General features: G+C 39.0%; 1 protein-coding gene across 2 annotated transcripts in view; it reads left to right on the top strand.

Annotated features, from left to right (window-relative positions):
• The first annotated feature begins 1244 nt into the window (after positions 1-1244).
• Positions 1245-14787, top strand: part of svep1 (sushi, von Willebrand factor type A, EGF and pentraxin domain containing 1) — a 171849-nt gene continuing 158306 nt past the window's right edge. For both annotated transcript variants that reach the window (XM_030162208.1, XM_030162206.1), the window contains exon 1: positions 1245-2258. In XM_030162208.1, the coding sequence (XP_030018068.1) occupies positions 1722-2258 (537 nt within the window). In that variant the 5' untranslated portion in view covers positions 1245-1721. The remainder of the gene's footprint in view (positions 2259-14787) is intronic.

Genomic DNA, 14787 nt, shown 5'->3' with positions numbered 1-14787 from the left:
GCCAGTTTTCCTTTTCATATGATTGTTCACCAATGAAAACCCACTTATTGATATATATGTACTTAAGAGCAGATTGTATTTGGGATGCTGATAAAGGCCTGTATCTTCTCAATGAGAGGTTCAGTAATTGTGTATCATTAATATTTTGGTGTTGTCATATTTTTGGCCATGTGTTGTAAACTCGTCTTTATCCCTCTCCCTGTGTGTTCTTCTCCACCTTGTTTTCCTCCTGTAGTCTTATGATTCATGTCAGAGACTTGATGAACCTCTGCAGCTCCCTGTGAAGCCAGCGCTTTGCTATAAATATGAGGCCTTTTGGTTTAATAGCTGCAGTGTTGCTCTGTAACACCGGCTGCCTTTTGTTTTGGTTACAGATAAAATCACTGAGGGCAAACAAAACAGCAGAGAAAAGGAGAAAAAGGGGGAGAGGCTGTAAAAATGCAATGAGGATATGGAGAAATCCAGCATTGTGAAAGACGTGGATCTCTGCGGTGCAGTAGGAATGGACAAATGCAGCGAGCAAGATGGAGCATTCTTTTTATTTCTAACAAGACAGACAGAGGGAAGAGAAGGGAGGAGGGACAGGAAATTATTGCTACTAAAAGAGTGATGATTTGACAAAGCACTTATCCAGAGCAGACGTCGCTGCTTCCTAAATCTGAGGTACAGACTGAGATTTCAGCCTGTCCTCTTGACTTTGCCAAACTCTGCATCTGTCTGCAAATGTTTCTTACATTTGTCCCATTCTAACTGACTCATCCTCCTCTCCGTGCTCAACTTTAATCCTCACATCAGCTCATGATCTCATTCTGATGCGATCATGTACGTTGGCTGTGGACATAAGGAGTCAATCACCACTGTTTTTTGTCTGGGAATGTTGACGAGTTGACAGGAGAGGACTCCGCTCCGACACCAAGCCTCACTCTGCTGTCAGGAGGCAAAAGTGAGAGAGAAAGGGGGAGGGTGAGAGACAGGAGGAGATATGGAGAGAGGGGGAGGTGAGAGAGGAAAGGAGGAGGAGAGATGAAGGGGAAAAAACTGACTTCACGGCCACGGACTGGACGGACTGCCCCCTTTTTCCCCCTCAGCCTCTCTCTCTCCCTCTCACCCTCTGTCTCTCAACTTTTTTTCCCTCCTCCTCCTCCTCCTCCTCCTCCTCTGTGTGTGTTTTTTTTTTTTTTTTTTTTTTTCAATAATTTGGGGAGAAGAGGGGAACAAGCATTCAGAGCTTGGCTGACGGTGCAGGCAGTAGCTTCAGATACAGGAGCCTGAGGGAAGAGAACACTGAAACTGATGAGGACTGAAGAGGCTTTTGTGGTTCTGATCGAATGAACTGACAGCAATAGGGGTGCACAGCGGGAGAGACAGAGGACAGACGGACACTTCCTCAGCAGCAATTCATTTTTACAGACAAGACTGTACTCCTGATATATTTTTGTAGAAAGGACCAGACACTTTGGGAGCAAGCCCAAGTGTTTTTCCAGAAGAGTCTGGAGTTTCCTTCCAGGAGCAGATTTTGAATGAAAAGAGAAGAATCCCAAGATCCCGCAATGCTTTTGAGGAACTCTGCACCCAACTCTGTCTGTCTGTTATGTACCTGGACACTTCGGCAAGCGTAGGACATAACAGCCTTCCCTAATTCCCTGTGAGAACCGGCTCAGCACGGAATTGAATTGTATTTATTCCTTGTTTTTGTTGCAGGTGTTGTACTACCTGCCACTATGTTTCTTCAGAGGTACTCTTTGACACCATCATGGACTTGTTGGTTTGTGGTTTTTTGCATTTTGGACGTGTGGACCACAGCTTGGCCGGCTCTCCAACAGTCCCAACCTCAGCTCCGCTCAAGGCACGTGCCATCCTCCTCCTCCTCCCCAGCCGGCAACCTGTCAGAGAGCGCAGAGAACAAAGTGGAGCGCCTGGGCCAGGCCTTCAAGCGGAACGTCCGTGAGCTCCGTGAGAAGAGCTCCTGCCTGGACCTGGTCTTCCTCGTGGATGAGTCGTCCAGTGTCGGGGCCAACAACTTCCTCAGTGAGCTGAGGTTCGTTCGCAAGATGCTGTCAGACTTCCCAGTGGCGCCCGAGGACACACGGGTCGCTCTGGTCACCTTCTCAAGCAAGACCCACGTCGTTACCCGGGTCGACCACATCACAGCACCCAAGGCCCATCAGCACAAGTGTTCCCTGTTTAACAAGGAGATCCCGGGCATCAACTACAGAGGAGGTGGCACCTACACTAAAGGAGCATTCCAGAGGGCAGCGGTGAGTCCCTGCACCTAGAAGTGTTTTCTGTCATTGGGTTGGGTTTTCTTTTTGAGCTAGGTGTGTGCAGAGTGAGGGGTGGGTTTCATTAGTTCGATGGCATATTTGAGAGTTGGTCATCACCAAGTTTCAAATTTTTGCTCTCAGTTCTAATTATGCTGGTTACTGTCTAAAGAAATGTTACACTGACCCATAATTTCCCATTACTACCCAGACATCACAGTCCAATGTGTATCACCACAGCGTTGCAATGAACCCAAACTATTTTTGCACTTATCATAACATAAACAATCTCCAGTCTTGTGTTTTTCATTGCCGTGGGAAAGATTCCGTTGTTGAATCAGGTATCTAAGTCAAAGTATTTGTATCAGTAAAGGTAGTAAAAACATCTGGCATGATACCCAACTCCATGTGGCATCTGGAGTCTTCATATCAGTTCCATAAATATTAGGCTGTAGAAGTAATTTAGTAGCCAGAAATTGGAATTTGTGAGGTTTTCATTGCCACAAACATGTTTAATTTTAACTTATACATATTTCAAGTCATCCTTTCTAATGTTACCGATCTTTAAACCTAACACTGAGCCTAAAACTCTCTTTTCCCTTTAGAATTGCACATATCTTTGGACAAAAAGTTGATGGATGTTGTTGTTATTTGATTAAAACGTAGGTTATTTTCATAATTTTGGACCAATTGTGTTTTTGTGAGCCAGAACTCACAAAAACACAAAGGAAATCTGCTCATAGTTGAGGTCAACATAAATTTCCCAATTTTGTCAAGTAATATATTTGGGACAGTTTTTTCAAAGCATATTTCTAGAGATAATAATGCTTATTTGTGCTAAGATGGTATCTTAGAGAAATCACTGCAGGGTTTCTGTTTTTCACTTAAAGCTTGCAGATTCTGCAAGTGAGACTTGAGATGCTATGGGAAATTGTAATTATCATATTCTTTCATCAGAATTTATGTGAGTCTTCAAAATGTCTCAATTCTAAAATCCATGACTCAGATTTTTTTTGTCTTAAAATGTCCTAAATTGTTCTAAATACAGTGATCTTGATATGATTTCCCCTTGCATGAATCATGTTGTAAATGCTGGATCTGAAGCCTCCTGGAAAATACTCAAATTAGTAACTCTTAGGAACCCAGATAAGCAGCATTAGAGGACTACCAGTAAATACCATTTTTATCATCCATTGTTGTTCTGAAATTCACATTAAGAGCATCACGGAAGTCTGGCCCAAGAGTAACTGAATGTAAAATGTGCACGTATGATATTAAATGGTCCTAAATTTAACTTTTTGAAACTGTTGAAATCCTGGACATAAAGCTTAATTCTGCACAGGGCCATATATATACCACTCACTTTTATATTCACCTGCAGTGCTCGAATAAGAAAAAAAGAAATTCCCCACTAATCAGGCTTACATTGAGTTAAAACTGATCTCAAAAAAGCATTAAGTTGAAGTGTCTGAGACCTTTCAAGGCCTTGGTTTGACTAGTGCCAGGTCGTCTGCAGCTGGATATGTGCAATTGTGGTGTCGTTAGGTTGATGTTAATAAGGCCCTGCATGGCCTTACGGTTACTGCTGCTTCCCCTAAATTATACACCAGCAGATAGTGGAGGGAGGCCTTTTGCCAGACACTTTCTAGTGATAAAAATAAAACGGGGCAGGACATGCACAGAAAAGGTTTGGAATCCACAGGTGAGGAAATAAAGTATTCGCAGTTGAGCTCACAAATTCCAGCTAAAACACAAACACTTTTTAGACACTTTAAAATCAACTCATCACCGAGGCAAAGGTCATGCAGAGAGCCAACACAAACACATGAAATGGTCTGTGTTGTCATGTTAAAAATTAAGGAGTATTGAGTGATTCACAAGTTTGAGTAACATTCAAGATAGCTTTCTATCTTAAAAGGAGTCGGTAGCAAGTGGTGGTGGAAAAATGTAGTACAGTCAACTCTGATGTATTAAAGTGGTGAAAGCACCAGATTAATTCTAATCTAGGGTGTAGAAAAAGGTTATTTAATGTGGTCACATGAAAAAACATTTCTCCATTTTTTCCCATCCATTATTTCAATAACAATTCAGTTTCCAAATGTAGGATATTGGTATACAGAACTAATAGGATCTAAACATCTGAAACAATACTTTAGTGTTTCCTATAGTTGCATAAAAACCCAGTCTGATTAAGCTATTAACTGCAGAAACAGTTCCGGAAAATACCTTTCTGATTTCCACAGACAGAAAGTTGTGTGTGTTTTTACTTTATGACTTTAACATTCAGATAAAAGCAACTGTAAGCGGAGGTAGACCGGATGACACAACCAGTTTTTGGCACTGCTTCGACATTGGCAAAGAAAAACGGTGTAGGTGTTGTGGATCCCAGTGTGGTCCCTGATGGATTACACAGGAACGCAGCTGGAGAAAGTTGTAAACGCTAAGTGAATACAGCGTTTTGTTCATTCTCAACAAGATAAAACTATTCATAAAGTCTAATGTTTGGTCATGTGGTCGGCTCTAGTTGACAAATGTATGTAAACTATAAAGAAACACATGAGTACACCCTGGTACTTGAACATATGTAACTGCACCCCTGCACATACATAATCCTGCTATCACCTAAAGGATGATAGAAACAACAAGAAAGAAACGACTACATCAACTTCAGGTTAAATATTTTCATTTGGTATTTGTGATGGGTGGGAGGGCTGTTCAGTTCAAACATGCGAGGTGAATATGAATAGCCTTAGATAAGGTTTTGTTGTGTACTCCTTAGACTCAGTTATTTTATCATTGACAGTTCATAACAGACCTCTGAGCTTTGCTAACTGAATTAGCCTCTGAGACAAAGATTGCAGGGTTACATGGGGTTAAAAAGGGTAGCAAGAGGTCAGTGTGTTAGCTTGTTTATGGTTTGTTGATGTGAGCTGCCTGACACCCAACCGTGCACACATGCCCTTAAACACTCACATGCATCCTCAACATATGGCACAGTTCATTCATCAAGTCCAAACAGGCCAGCTGTAAAAGCTGTGTTGGTGGTACAGGCTCTGGTCCTGTATAAACACACACCTCAGAGTAGTCCTCTGATCTGGAGCCATTGATGCACTGAGCCTTACCTACTTCACATTAGATGCCACTCACATACAGTGTTGGGGAGCAACAGCGTTATCAAATTTAACCCTCTAGTGTTTTTCAAAAAATATTCAATTTTGATATCAAGATTTCAAAAAGCTGTATTTTGGAAGTAGTTAGAGATAAAGGCATATTGTAAATGAGAAAAATATTGGGTATGACCCAAAGTTTATGATGGGAATAAATTTACTCCTCTAATTTGCATATTGTGACATCACACAGTGGCGCCCATATTGGATTGCATAACTTTAAGTAAAACTGAACTTTCAACAGATTTACATCAAAGTTTTCTTTGAGTTTTTGTTTTTCGTCATCATATCCTTAAAATAAATGAACTTAAACATCAGTGGAAAGTGAAATGTTGTAAGTTTTAGTTGCTTTTTAGCCAAAGCAGCAGAGTAGCCAAATCTGTTATCTATCAAAACTAAAACTAAATAAACTTTACTTACTAAACCAGCTCAGGACCGCATCTTTAAACTGGATTTTCGTCTTCACTTTCAATAGAAACATGCCCTGCCTTTGCTTCCAAAATGCCTCAGAGATAGTTTTTGCTTAATTTCTCTCAACATTATTTTTTTTTTGTTTTTTATCCATGACTATGATTTTAAATGTTCTGCCTATAAATTTCAAAAATATTTTTCATGCTCTGACTGTAAATAATAATTTTCTACTGCAGCTAACCATCTACTTACTTCACATCTCACTTAGGAAGAAAAATCTCCCTTTAAACTTTTTAAACTGACATTTAAAAACTAAATACACAAAAATACTGGGACACATCATCATTTCATTTTGTAAGATGTCCTAGTCTTGCTGATTTGAGATATAATGGTTAAACACTGCCATTCTCCAGTGGATATTTTTTGGGATAGCCAGTTTAAAAGAGCAGTGTGTAAGATTTAGTGGGATCAGGAAAATCTAATCGTAGACAGTGAGTATAATATTCATATTTCTATTTTCATTTGTGTATTGCAAATCACCGTGTTTTCTTTAAGTTAGAGTTATTTCCATTAGGAGAAGAGTCTGCTGTGTTGCAGAGCCTCATCTCTACAATAGCTCAGAGTGGACTTCCTCTTCTGTTTTCCATCTTATAGCAGGTGATCCAGCTTTAAGGTGCATAACTGTCTCCTACTATGTTTGAGTGTGGATCAGTATCCACTTAACATACAAAACCATAACCTGTAGTGGGAAACCTGGCTGTTTTTTTGCAGTCACTGTAGGTGAGGGTGAGTTGATGGGCATTTATTTGGTTGTATTCTGAAGCTTCACCTTTAGATGTAAATGAATTTTGCACACTGAAGTTTTACAACATTCACTAGTCAAAACAGAACTAAAATGAATAATTTTAGCTAAATCAGGTATTTGTGTCCTATTTCATTTGAGATGTAACATTTCCAACACTGTTTGTTAGTATATGGGATTTGCAAATTTGCAGGCTGTTGCTATTTGACTTCTTACGCTGTTGTTAAAGTTACTGATAGCCAAAACATCCACACAGATGAAAGCATAAGTAGCTGGCAATATGGCAGTCTGACTTGTTTTCCATTCAGCATGATAGCAAGACTACATAAACTCTCCATTAATATTTTTTAGATCTTGTAAAAATTACGGCATGCCATTTTTGCAGACAAAGAGCTAGGTGAGCTTTTTTTTGGCAGGTTCATCCTGAACTCCGTGACTGTTCAAAGCTAATAGTGTTGGATGGCGTCCCCTAGCTTAGCGCTGAAAGCTTGGCCCTCAGGACAGGTTTTCAGCTCTACCTCCTTAGTTAAGTGCTGATAAGGAGCCTGCTGGCTGCTGCACACTTACTGAAGAACAAAACAATACCAAGAAAAGGCTTTCGAGGGGGGAGCTCTGGAGCCTTATCATTATCCACTAACACTCCAAATGTTTTGGGTGATTTATCTACTGATGTGTAGACTAAATCATCCGAAGATGTCTTTTTTTTCTTGTCTTTTTTTCGAGAGGATGTAGCACATACTGCCAACGCTTTTATTCCTCAATTAAGATAGTGAGCAATCTCTTATACCTCTCGTGCTGCATTTTGCAAGAGCATGGTCAGCATCAAATGTCAAAACATTTAAGAAGCTGCAGGTATGCATTACACACATTTTTCCTGTACTTCTTCCATTCTGGCATCTGCATGGCTGATTAAAACAATGTATGAGTAATGGGAGAGCTACGTGCAGCCTACACACAGCACAGATTTTTTGGAAAGATAGATGAGCCTAGCAGATACAGGCCCCGAGACGCAACACGATCAAGAACTACTCCAGAAACCGCCTCAACACCTGATAGATTTAGTCTGACGTTTACTGTGTGTCTTTGCATGATCGAGGAAGTGCCGTTATAAAAAACAGGCCCATCTGTGATTTATCGCTTGATCTGTGTGTGTTTTTATCTTCTGTCTGAATCTCAGTGGAAAGAGGGGAAAAAAAAGTTTATCGTCTCTTTCCATTAGCTACATAAAAGATGGATCTGTTAACACTAAACTACAAGGCCCACATCCGCCTGTCATCACGCACCGACTGAACCGTCAGACTGTGTTGAATTGGGGATGGGAATTTGCAGTGCATGTAATTAGTAATTTTGTGCTTCTGCCTGTGCACGTACCTTCGTATATCTGTGCCACTGTGTCTGAGTCTGTGCATCCATCTAAGGTTTCAAGGGAAAATGAGAGGTTACCATGCATGTGTGTAGATGTGTATTTATTGGCTTTTAATAAGCGCATGTATGTGTGTGTATATGCATGTTACAGAGAAAAAGACAGTGAAAGTGAGATGGGGAGTATAATTGATAATTGTAGCATAATGATAATAATGCCATATGTTATTCCCTTGGCTGGTTTTAGCTTTTCTAAGTGCTGCAGAAAGCTGGGATCCATTAAAAGAGACATTTTTCCACCAGCCGTGCATGTAGAGACAGGGCTCTCCTCCAGCATGCTTCATCTCTGTCTGTCTCTGTCTTTAAGTCCACAAATGCTCATTTCGCCTCATAGTAAAAAATCTTCATGGATATTATTGATGATGCAAAGGGGAATGGTAAAATTTTTTGGAGGCAAAATTACTGGGTAAAGAGAAAAAAAGACTAAAGAAATCAGGCTCAAAATGAACAATTACACAGTACAGGATTCCCACAGGGTCTTAAAAAGTTTTAAGTCTTGAATTTACAAATCTGCATTTAATACCTAAAAAAAAAATCTTCAAAAAGCATTAAATTTAATATGGTAGGTCTTCAGTTCTGTTGCCATAAGCTTGTTGGCTGTGTTGTGTCTGGGAAATGTCCAAGCTGCAAAAAAAGTAATGTTATTCTACTCAGTTCCACCCATTCCAATCCGATAATTTATATTGAAATTAGGAACCAATTATCAATAACTTTGCAGCCCCCAGTGAGAAATGATTTGGAATGGTGGGAATCAAGGTGCTGGAGTAAATAAATAGATTTTCCTAAATTCTAGGAGTCACAATTTTTTGCCAGTATGGCCGTGAAATAGTCTGTGAAATGGGCATTAATTTCTGTTCTAAAAAGTCTTAAATTTAACTTGTAGGAACCCTGATAATAGCAAGTCCAATTATGCTAGTTAATGAGTTCACAAATAACACTCTTGTGCTTTAAACATACCAGTTAATACAGCAATTAAACACTTGAAGTAAACCATGGGCTCATAAAAAAGAGTAAGACAAATACAGAGGTCAAACTGTCATCTAAAAGTTGTTGCATTCAGTTGTTCATTAAATGCAAAATTGGAAAAATGGCTAAAGATTGAATGAAGTACAAGCCTCAGTCTATGCACGTTCCATAAAGAGCTGTAAGGAAAGCCAAGACTAAAGTTTAACACCCGAGATGAAAGACTCTGATTAGTAAGTCGGGGCTTAAGTGGTTCCATAAAGGTTTAAGTGGTCAAGGTTGTTGTCTTTGCAGCAGAAAGTCACTGGTCAAACCACTGATGTCACAAAACCAGGGTTTTCCCCATTGTCTGCCAACTCTAAGCTTCTACAAAACCCTAAGTCACGTGGTTCTGTGTTAACATAACTACTATTAATTTCTTGTCATTTGTACCCTAATGTTCTGTTGAAGCTAAAACTGCAGTTCAATAGGTGCATTTCCATCTAGAAAGTTTCAATGTGTGTTTAAAACAATGAGTTTCAACAGTGAACTTTAAAAAAAGAATGCATAAAAACTCAGAAAAGTTGCCACTTAATTGAAAACTAAATGCAAGAAAGAGCAGTGAATAAAGATATAGCAAATAATTCAGTGCATGTGTGGACCCATGTGACTGTAACGCTCACTGAATTAATACAAAAGACCAAATTCCATATTAGATTGAAACTGTAACGATACACTATCATGTATGAAGAAGGGTAGAAACACACATTAGACAAAGGTTTTGACAAACTGTGTAAGAGTTTGAAACAATCTTATTCCAAACCAGGGCTTCAATTCAGGAGGCTGACGCTGAAGCTGCTTCAGTATGTCTATCAGTGCTTCAATATATTCAGCTAGCAAAGGTGAGGATTATGGAGGATCAAGCTAACATTCACTAGTTAGCACTCACCTTTGTTTTGTTTGACAGCATTATCGGCCCATCAAGTAGGCTACACATCTTTAATTTGTACACTTCCATCCTTGCAGTTGTGTAAGGAGAACACAGAAGTATACAGACGTGGAAAAAATTATTTCACCACCCTTGTTTTCTTCAATATTTTGTGCATTTTCATGCCTGGTACAACTAAAGGTACATTTGTTTGGACAAACATAATGATAACAACAAAAATAGCTCATAGTAGTTTAATTTCAGAGCTGATATCTGTCCATTTTCCATGGTTTTCTTGATAATAACCAAAATCACTTCAGTTCTTACATCAATATCTATGGCATTGTACTGACAAAAATAATGCTTTTAGGCATTCCAGGTTTTCTTTTCTGACTGTTTTAGTCTCATGATACAAACAGGAGTTAATACTTGATTGCTAACCATGGTTTTTGATGACTTTTGATGGTCTAATAATTTTTTCCGCGACTGCACAGTACATATCCAAAGTGGAATTGTAGCACAGACTTCACTGTCTTCCCTGATTGAAAAGCATATCTGAGTTTATCGTCTTTCCAGAGGTGATCTAAATATTTGTGGCTTGATCAGGATGGAGCATTGACAGGTCTCTGTACTGCAGTTCTGTGCCGTGTCCGGTGTTAGACCAGTGTTTTGTCTTCCACGTCTCTACACCAGTCACACCACAAAAACACTCTGAATTGGAACCAAGTGGAAATTTCTCTTTACTGTTGCCAATGTGATACATAAAACCATTTTCTCCATAAAAGAAACTGTTTTCTTAAAGCAAAGTAGTCTTCCATATTGTAACACATGCAGCTTTTGCATAAATGTAGAAGTCTACACTTTACAAAAGGTTGAAGTTAATGACTCTGTTCAGGAAATAATCATTAAAAACATTTCCTGAAGGTATGACTCGGCATCCAATGCAAACTTTGCATCTTTTCCAGAGTGTTTTGGGCACATTTCTGACCAGCAAAGAGCTGTGGATTGAAATACAGATATTTTGTGTTGGATTCACTGATACAAAGCAGCCCGTCATTTTGTGATTCTGTCATAACACAGCTGAGGGTAAAGATATACTGTGGGTTTATTAAGAGTGCAGCACCAGGTCATGATGATTCATGAAGCCTAATTTCAGCATCTGTATCTCCTCAGCCACACATCAGACATGATAACCTTGTAGCTGGTGACTTCACTCACTCTTTGGTTTTATAGAAGAAGATAACCGATGTCTTTCAGCGCATGTTTTTGAAGAATAGCCCCTGTCCTGTACCTGAGACAGAAATAGTTCTCATCAGCCTCCTCTTTTCCTCTACTTAATGTAATTGCTCTGAAAAGTCAACCCATTTTCCTGTGTTCTTCATTTCTTTTCCATACTTCTTACATGACCAGATATCTTCAGGGCTTTCTGGCTGAAGCTCCTTCACTGAACTCTGTTGGACATTAATAATCTTGTTGATCCAGGAATTATTATATTTTCCATTGTTGCATGTATTTATTAAGTATCAACCCTAAAAGTACAGGGAAAGACATGTTTGCAGTAGCTAGTCAAAAATCCCAGCATCACTTCATTTTCATTTTATTGTATGTTTGCAAGGCTGCACAATTAATCAAATTGCAGTATCAGTCTGTGCTGATAAAGGTCCAGATTAAGGATAAGTTGTAGTATATTTAGTGAAACGGAACAGAGGGAGACAGTGTTGAAGATATTTATTTAAAAATCACTATATTTTGTATGTATTAAGAACTCATATCTAGGGATGCACTGATACCACTTTTTTCCAGACTGATTACAAATACTTACATTTGATTACTTGCCAAACCGAGTACCAGTATGAGTACTTAATAATACCATTACAGTTCTTAGTTACTTTTGAAAATTTGCTTTATTGTCATTATCATCAGTCTGACTGTAACAAAGTGCTGCTACTGACATTTAATGCGTTGGAATGAGTGTTTCTCAATCAATCCACCAGAGGGCGCCGCTCTTAATTAACCATACTTGCCAAATTCCACGAAGAAGAGTAAAGTTTTTTGAGAAGAAGAACGTCAGTAATAACAAATATGGTGACGACAGAGGAGGTAATACTAATGTGGATACTAATGTTGATATTGATGAGGGTAGCTGTCATAAATATGTCAGTAGTTTTTCACTCACTCACACAGTCGCTCTTTAAAAATATCCACAATCTTCACAGTTCCTGGTGGTACTGCTTCTCCGTCTGGGTACACACTGAGTCTTATAAGATAATATGATGATCTTTATATGGCTCTGGGTACGCATCTGCAGGCTCCCAGAAAATGGACAGAATTACGTACGGATGTATGCAGAGGATGGACAATACGCTCCACCCGTATCTGTCTGTGTCTTTAACCCATAAAGACCCAAACAGCCACCGGTGACACAAACCATCTACTGATATAAACTGTTTAACACCTATTGATCCACTAATCCTATCAATACATGTAAATAATTGGTGCAAAATACGGTTTGTCATCTTTTCATGGTCATCAGATATGACGCATTTGGATGGTCAGAGGCTCTGTAGTTACCATGGAAACGTCATCATCTTCTACAACATTGATTCACCAGTAAAACCCATGGAGTTGGATCAATGACAGTGGATAGAGACACTTGAATTATGTTCAGTAAATGATAGATTTTGCTTTAAAAGTACCTTTTTCTTCAGTTTTCTCTGTTTTTGATTCAATAACCTTCAATTTTACTGTGAGTTTTTATGAACATCTACATGATCAGTGAATTCAATACAGGAAAATACCAGGTTTTCACAAAAAAAAATGCAAAACACAGAATATATTATTACAATTAATGGTTATAAATCACTTCAGAAAGGTTAAATATAGAGAAAAAAATCATTTGGGGACTATCACAAAAGTAGTACTGGGTCTTTTTGGGTTAACGCAACTTGCAGTCACCGTCATTTATTTTTAAAAATCTCCACACGGCTGACATTACTCCTCGGTTGTGTACCTGCTGCACTATGAGGTGAATGTCACGCTGCCATCAAGTGGTATCAGTGTGTTTGTATCAGAGCACTTTTACAAGTACGAGTATTAGTACACGCACTCAGTATCGGACCGATATCCAATACTGGTATCGGTATCAGTGCATCCCATTAGGTTTTATATTTGTCTCATGCTGCTTTAAGTTCATCTTGGACATTCATCTGTGGATTGCCATATGCTGCCAGATCACCCCCCCCCCACACACATACAAACACACACTAGATTTTTACAAAAGAACCGCGATTGCAAAACTGGACTTGGCAACCACAGTGAGAACACTTTGTCTGCATAGTTGGACACTACACTTGCAGGTAGGCAGTCTGTCGAAAGAATAAAGCAAAAACAGAGAGGTAAACCATTGGTTGTGGTAGTGAAAAGAGGACTGTGGTTATTCAGAGTAATGTTTTTACCTGGCTCTTGGTTCACCGTGCTGAATCTGGGTCAAAACAGACATTGCAGTATTTTACTTCTTCAAAGGAACTCTTTGCTCACAAAGCCAGGGTGTTTTCGGGACTGAAATCTGTAGGCAGGTGGGCTGCTTTGCTCTGCTTCTTCTGTGAAAAGTTTAAATGAAAACACACATGTTCACGCATAATAAATCCACACACACACACACGCACGCACACACACGCACGCACATATATACACACACACACACAGTTTACAGAACAGCTGCATGTCTTTACATGATTGTCATCATACATACGTCAAACCAGAGTATGGGCATGTGTGCATGTGCTTGACTCTTTACTGTGGGTTTTTAGGCCTGGAAACGTCCACCAAAAATGTATTGGGTCTGGTCTAGATCAGGTAGTGTTGATTTCAAAATGTTTTGTTGATCACCAAATCCAACCCTGTCACCAGACTAAATGGCGGGGATTTAGTATTTTTAATTCCACAATGCTCTCCCTTATTAGCACATGTTCCACCAAAACAACTTCTCTCCTGAAACTATTTTGTGGGTTCATTGTTACAGCATCCAGTGCACACTGCTGCTCAAAAACTAGCCAAAAAAGACAAGAAATTAATTACTCCTAATGTAGAATGATAGCAGAAAGTACATCTGGGTCTGGAGATGTGAGAATAACCGACCAATAAATATCTAGCCAAAAGCTATTTTAAACTTCTGAACTGTTATTTTCCCATCAAAGTTAGTTTCCAATTTCCCATTTCCACTATCACAGCTGATTTATTTTACAAAACATATTATCGGTCTACCTCTAGTTTAATCCTTTTATGGTCCTTTCTGTGTTTTAAGGGAAGTGAACAACGCTATATTCAAGCATTTCTCTCATAGCAACAGCATTATTCAATATTTAATAGTTAGGTTTGTGCACTGGCAGTTTTTGGTGTGATATCAGTTTAATATAAGAAAAGTGAGCAAATTGTAATTAAACACCATTCACAATATGTTTAATAATACAGGGTGTCCATAAAGTCTCTTTACAATTTAATACATTTATTACAAAAGCAAAGGAATAGACAAATCTGTGGACATTATTACAAAGTGAAAAGTTGATATTGAACTTTTTTTTTGCCTTATTTAATCCACTGCTATATGGGCTGCATTAGTTACACAAAGCACATCCAGATGGTACTGGATTTGTATCCATGTTGGCTGTATCAAAGCCTCATCAATGGTGGCAATAGCATCAGTCTTTTGCTTCAGGTCGTTGATGTCCTGTGTCTTTGTTTGATGCACGATGGCTTTAACATAACCCCATAGAAATAAATCCAGGGTAGTAATATCTGGTGAAGTGTCCAGGGAGTTGGGCCATCCCGTCCAATCAATGGAAAAGTTTGATTTCA

The sequence above is a fragment of the Sphaeramia orbicularis genome, chromosome 18 (assembly GCF_902148855.1).
Source record: "Sphaeramia orbicularis chromosome 18, fSphaOr1.1, whole genome shotgun sequence".
In the NCBI taxonomy this organism is placed as follows: Eukaryota; Metazoa; Chordata; class Actinopteri; order Kurtiformes; family Apogonidae; genus Sphaeramia; species Sphaeramia orbicularis.
The sequence above is the reverse complement of the archived record's forward strand: the minus strand, read 5'-3'. Positions and strand labels throughout refer to the sequence as shown.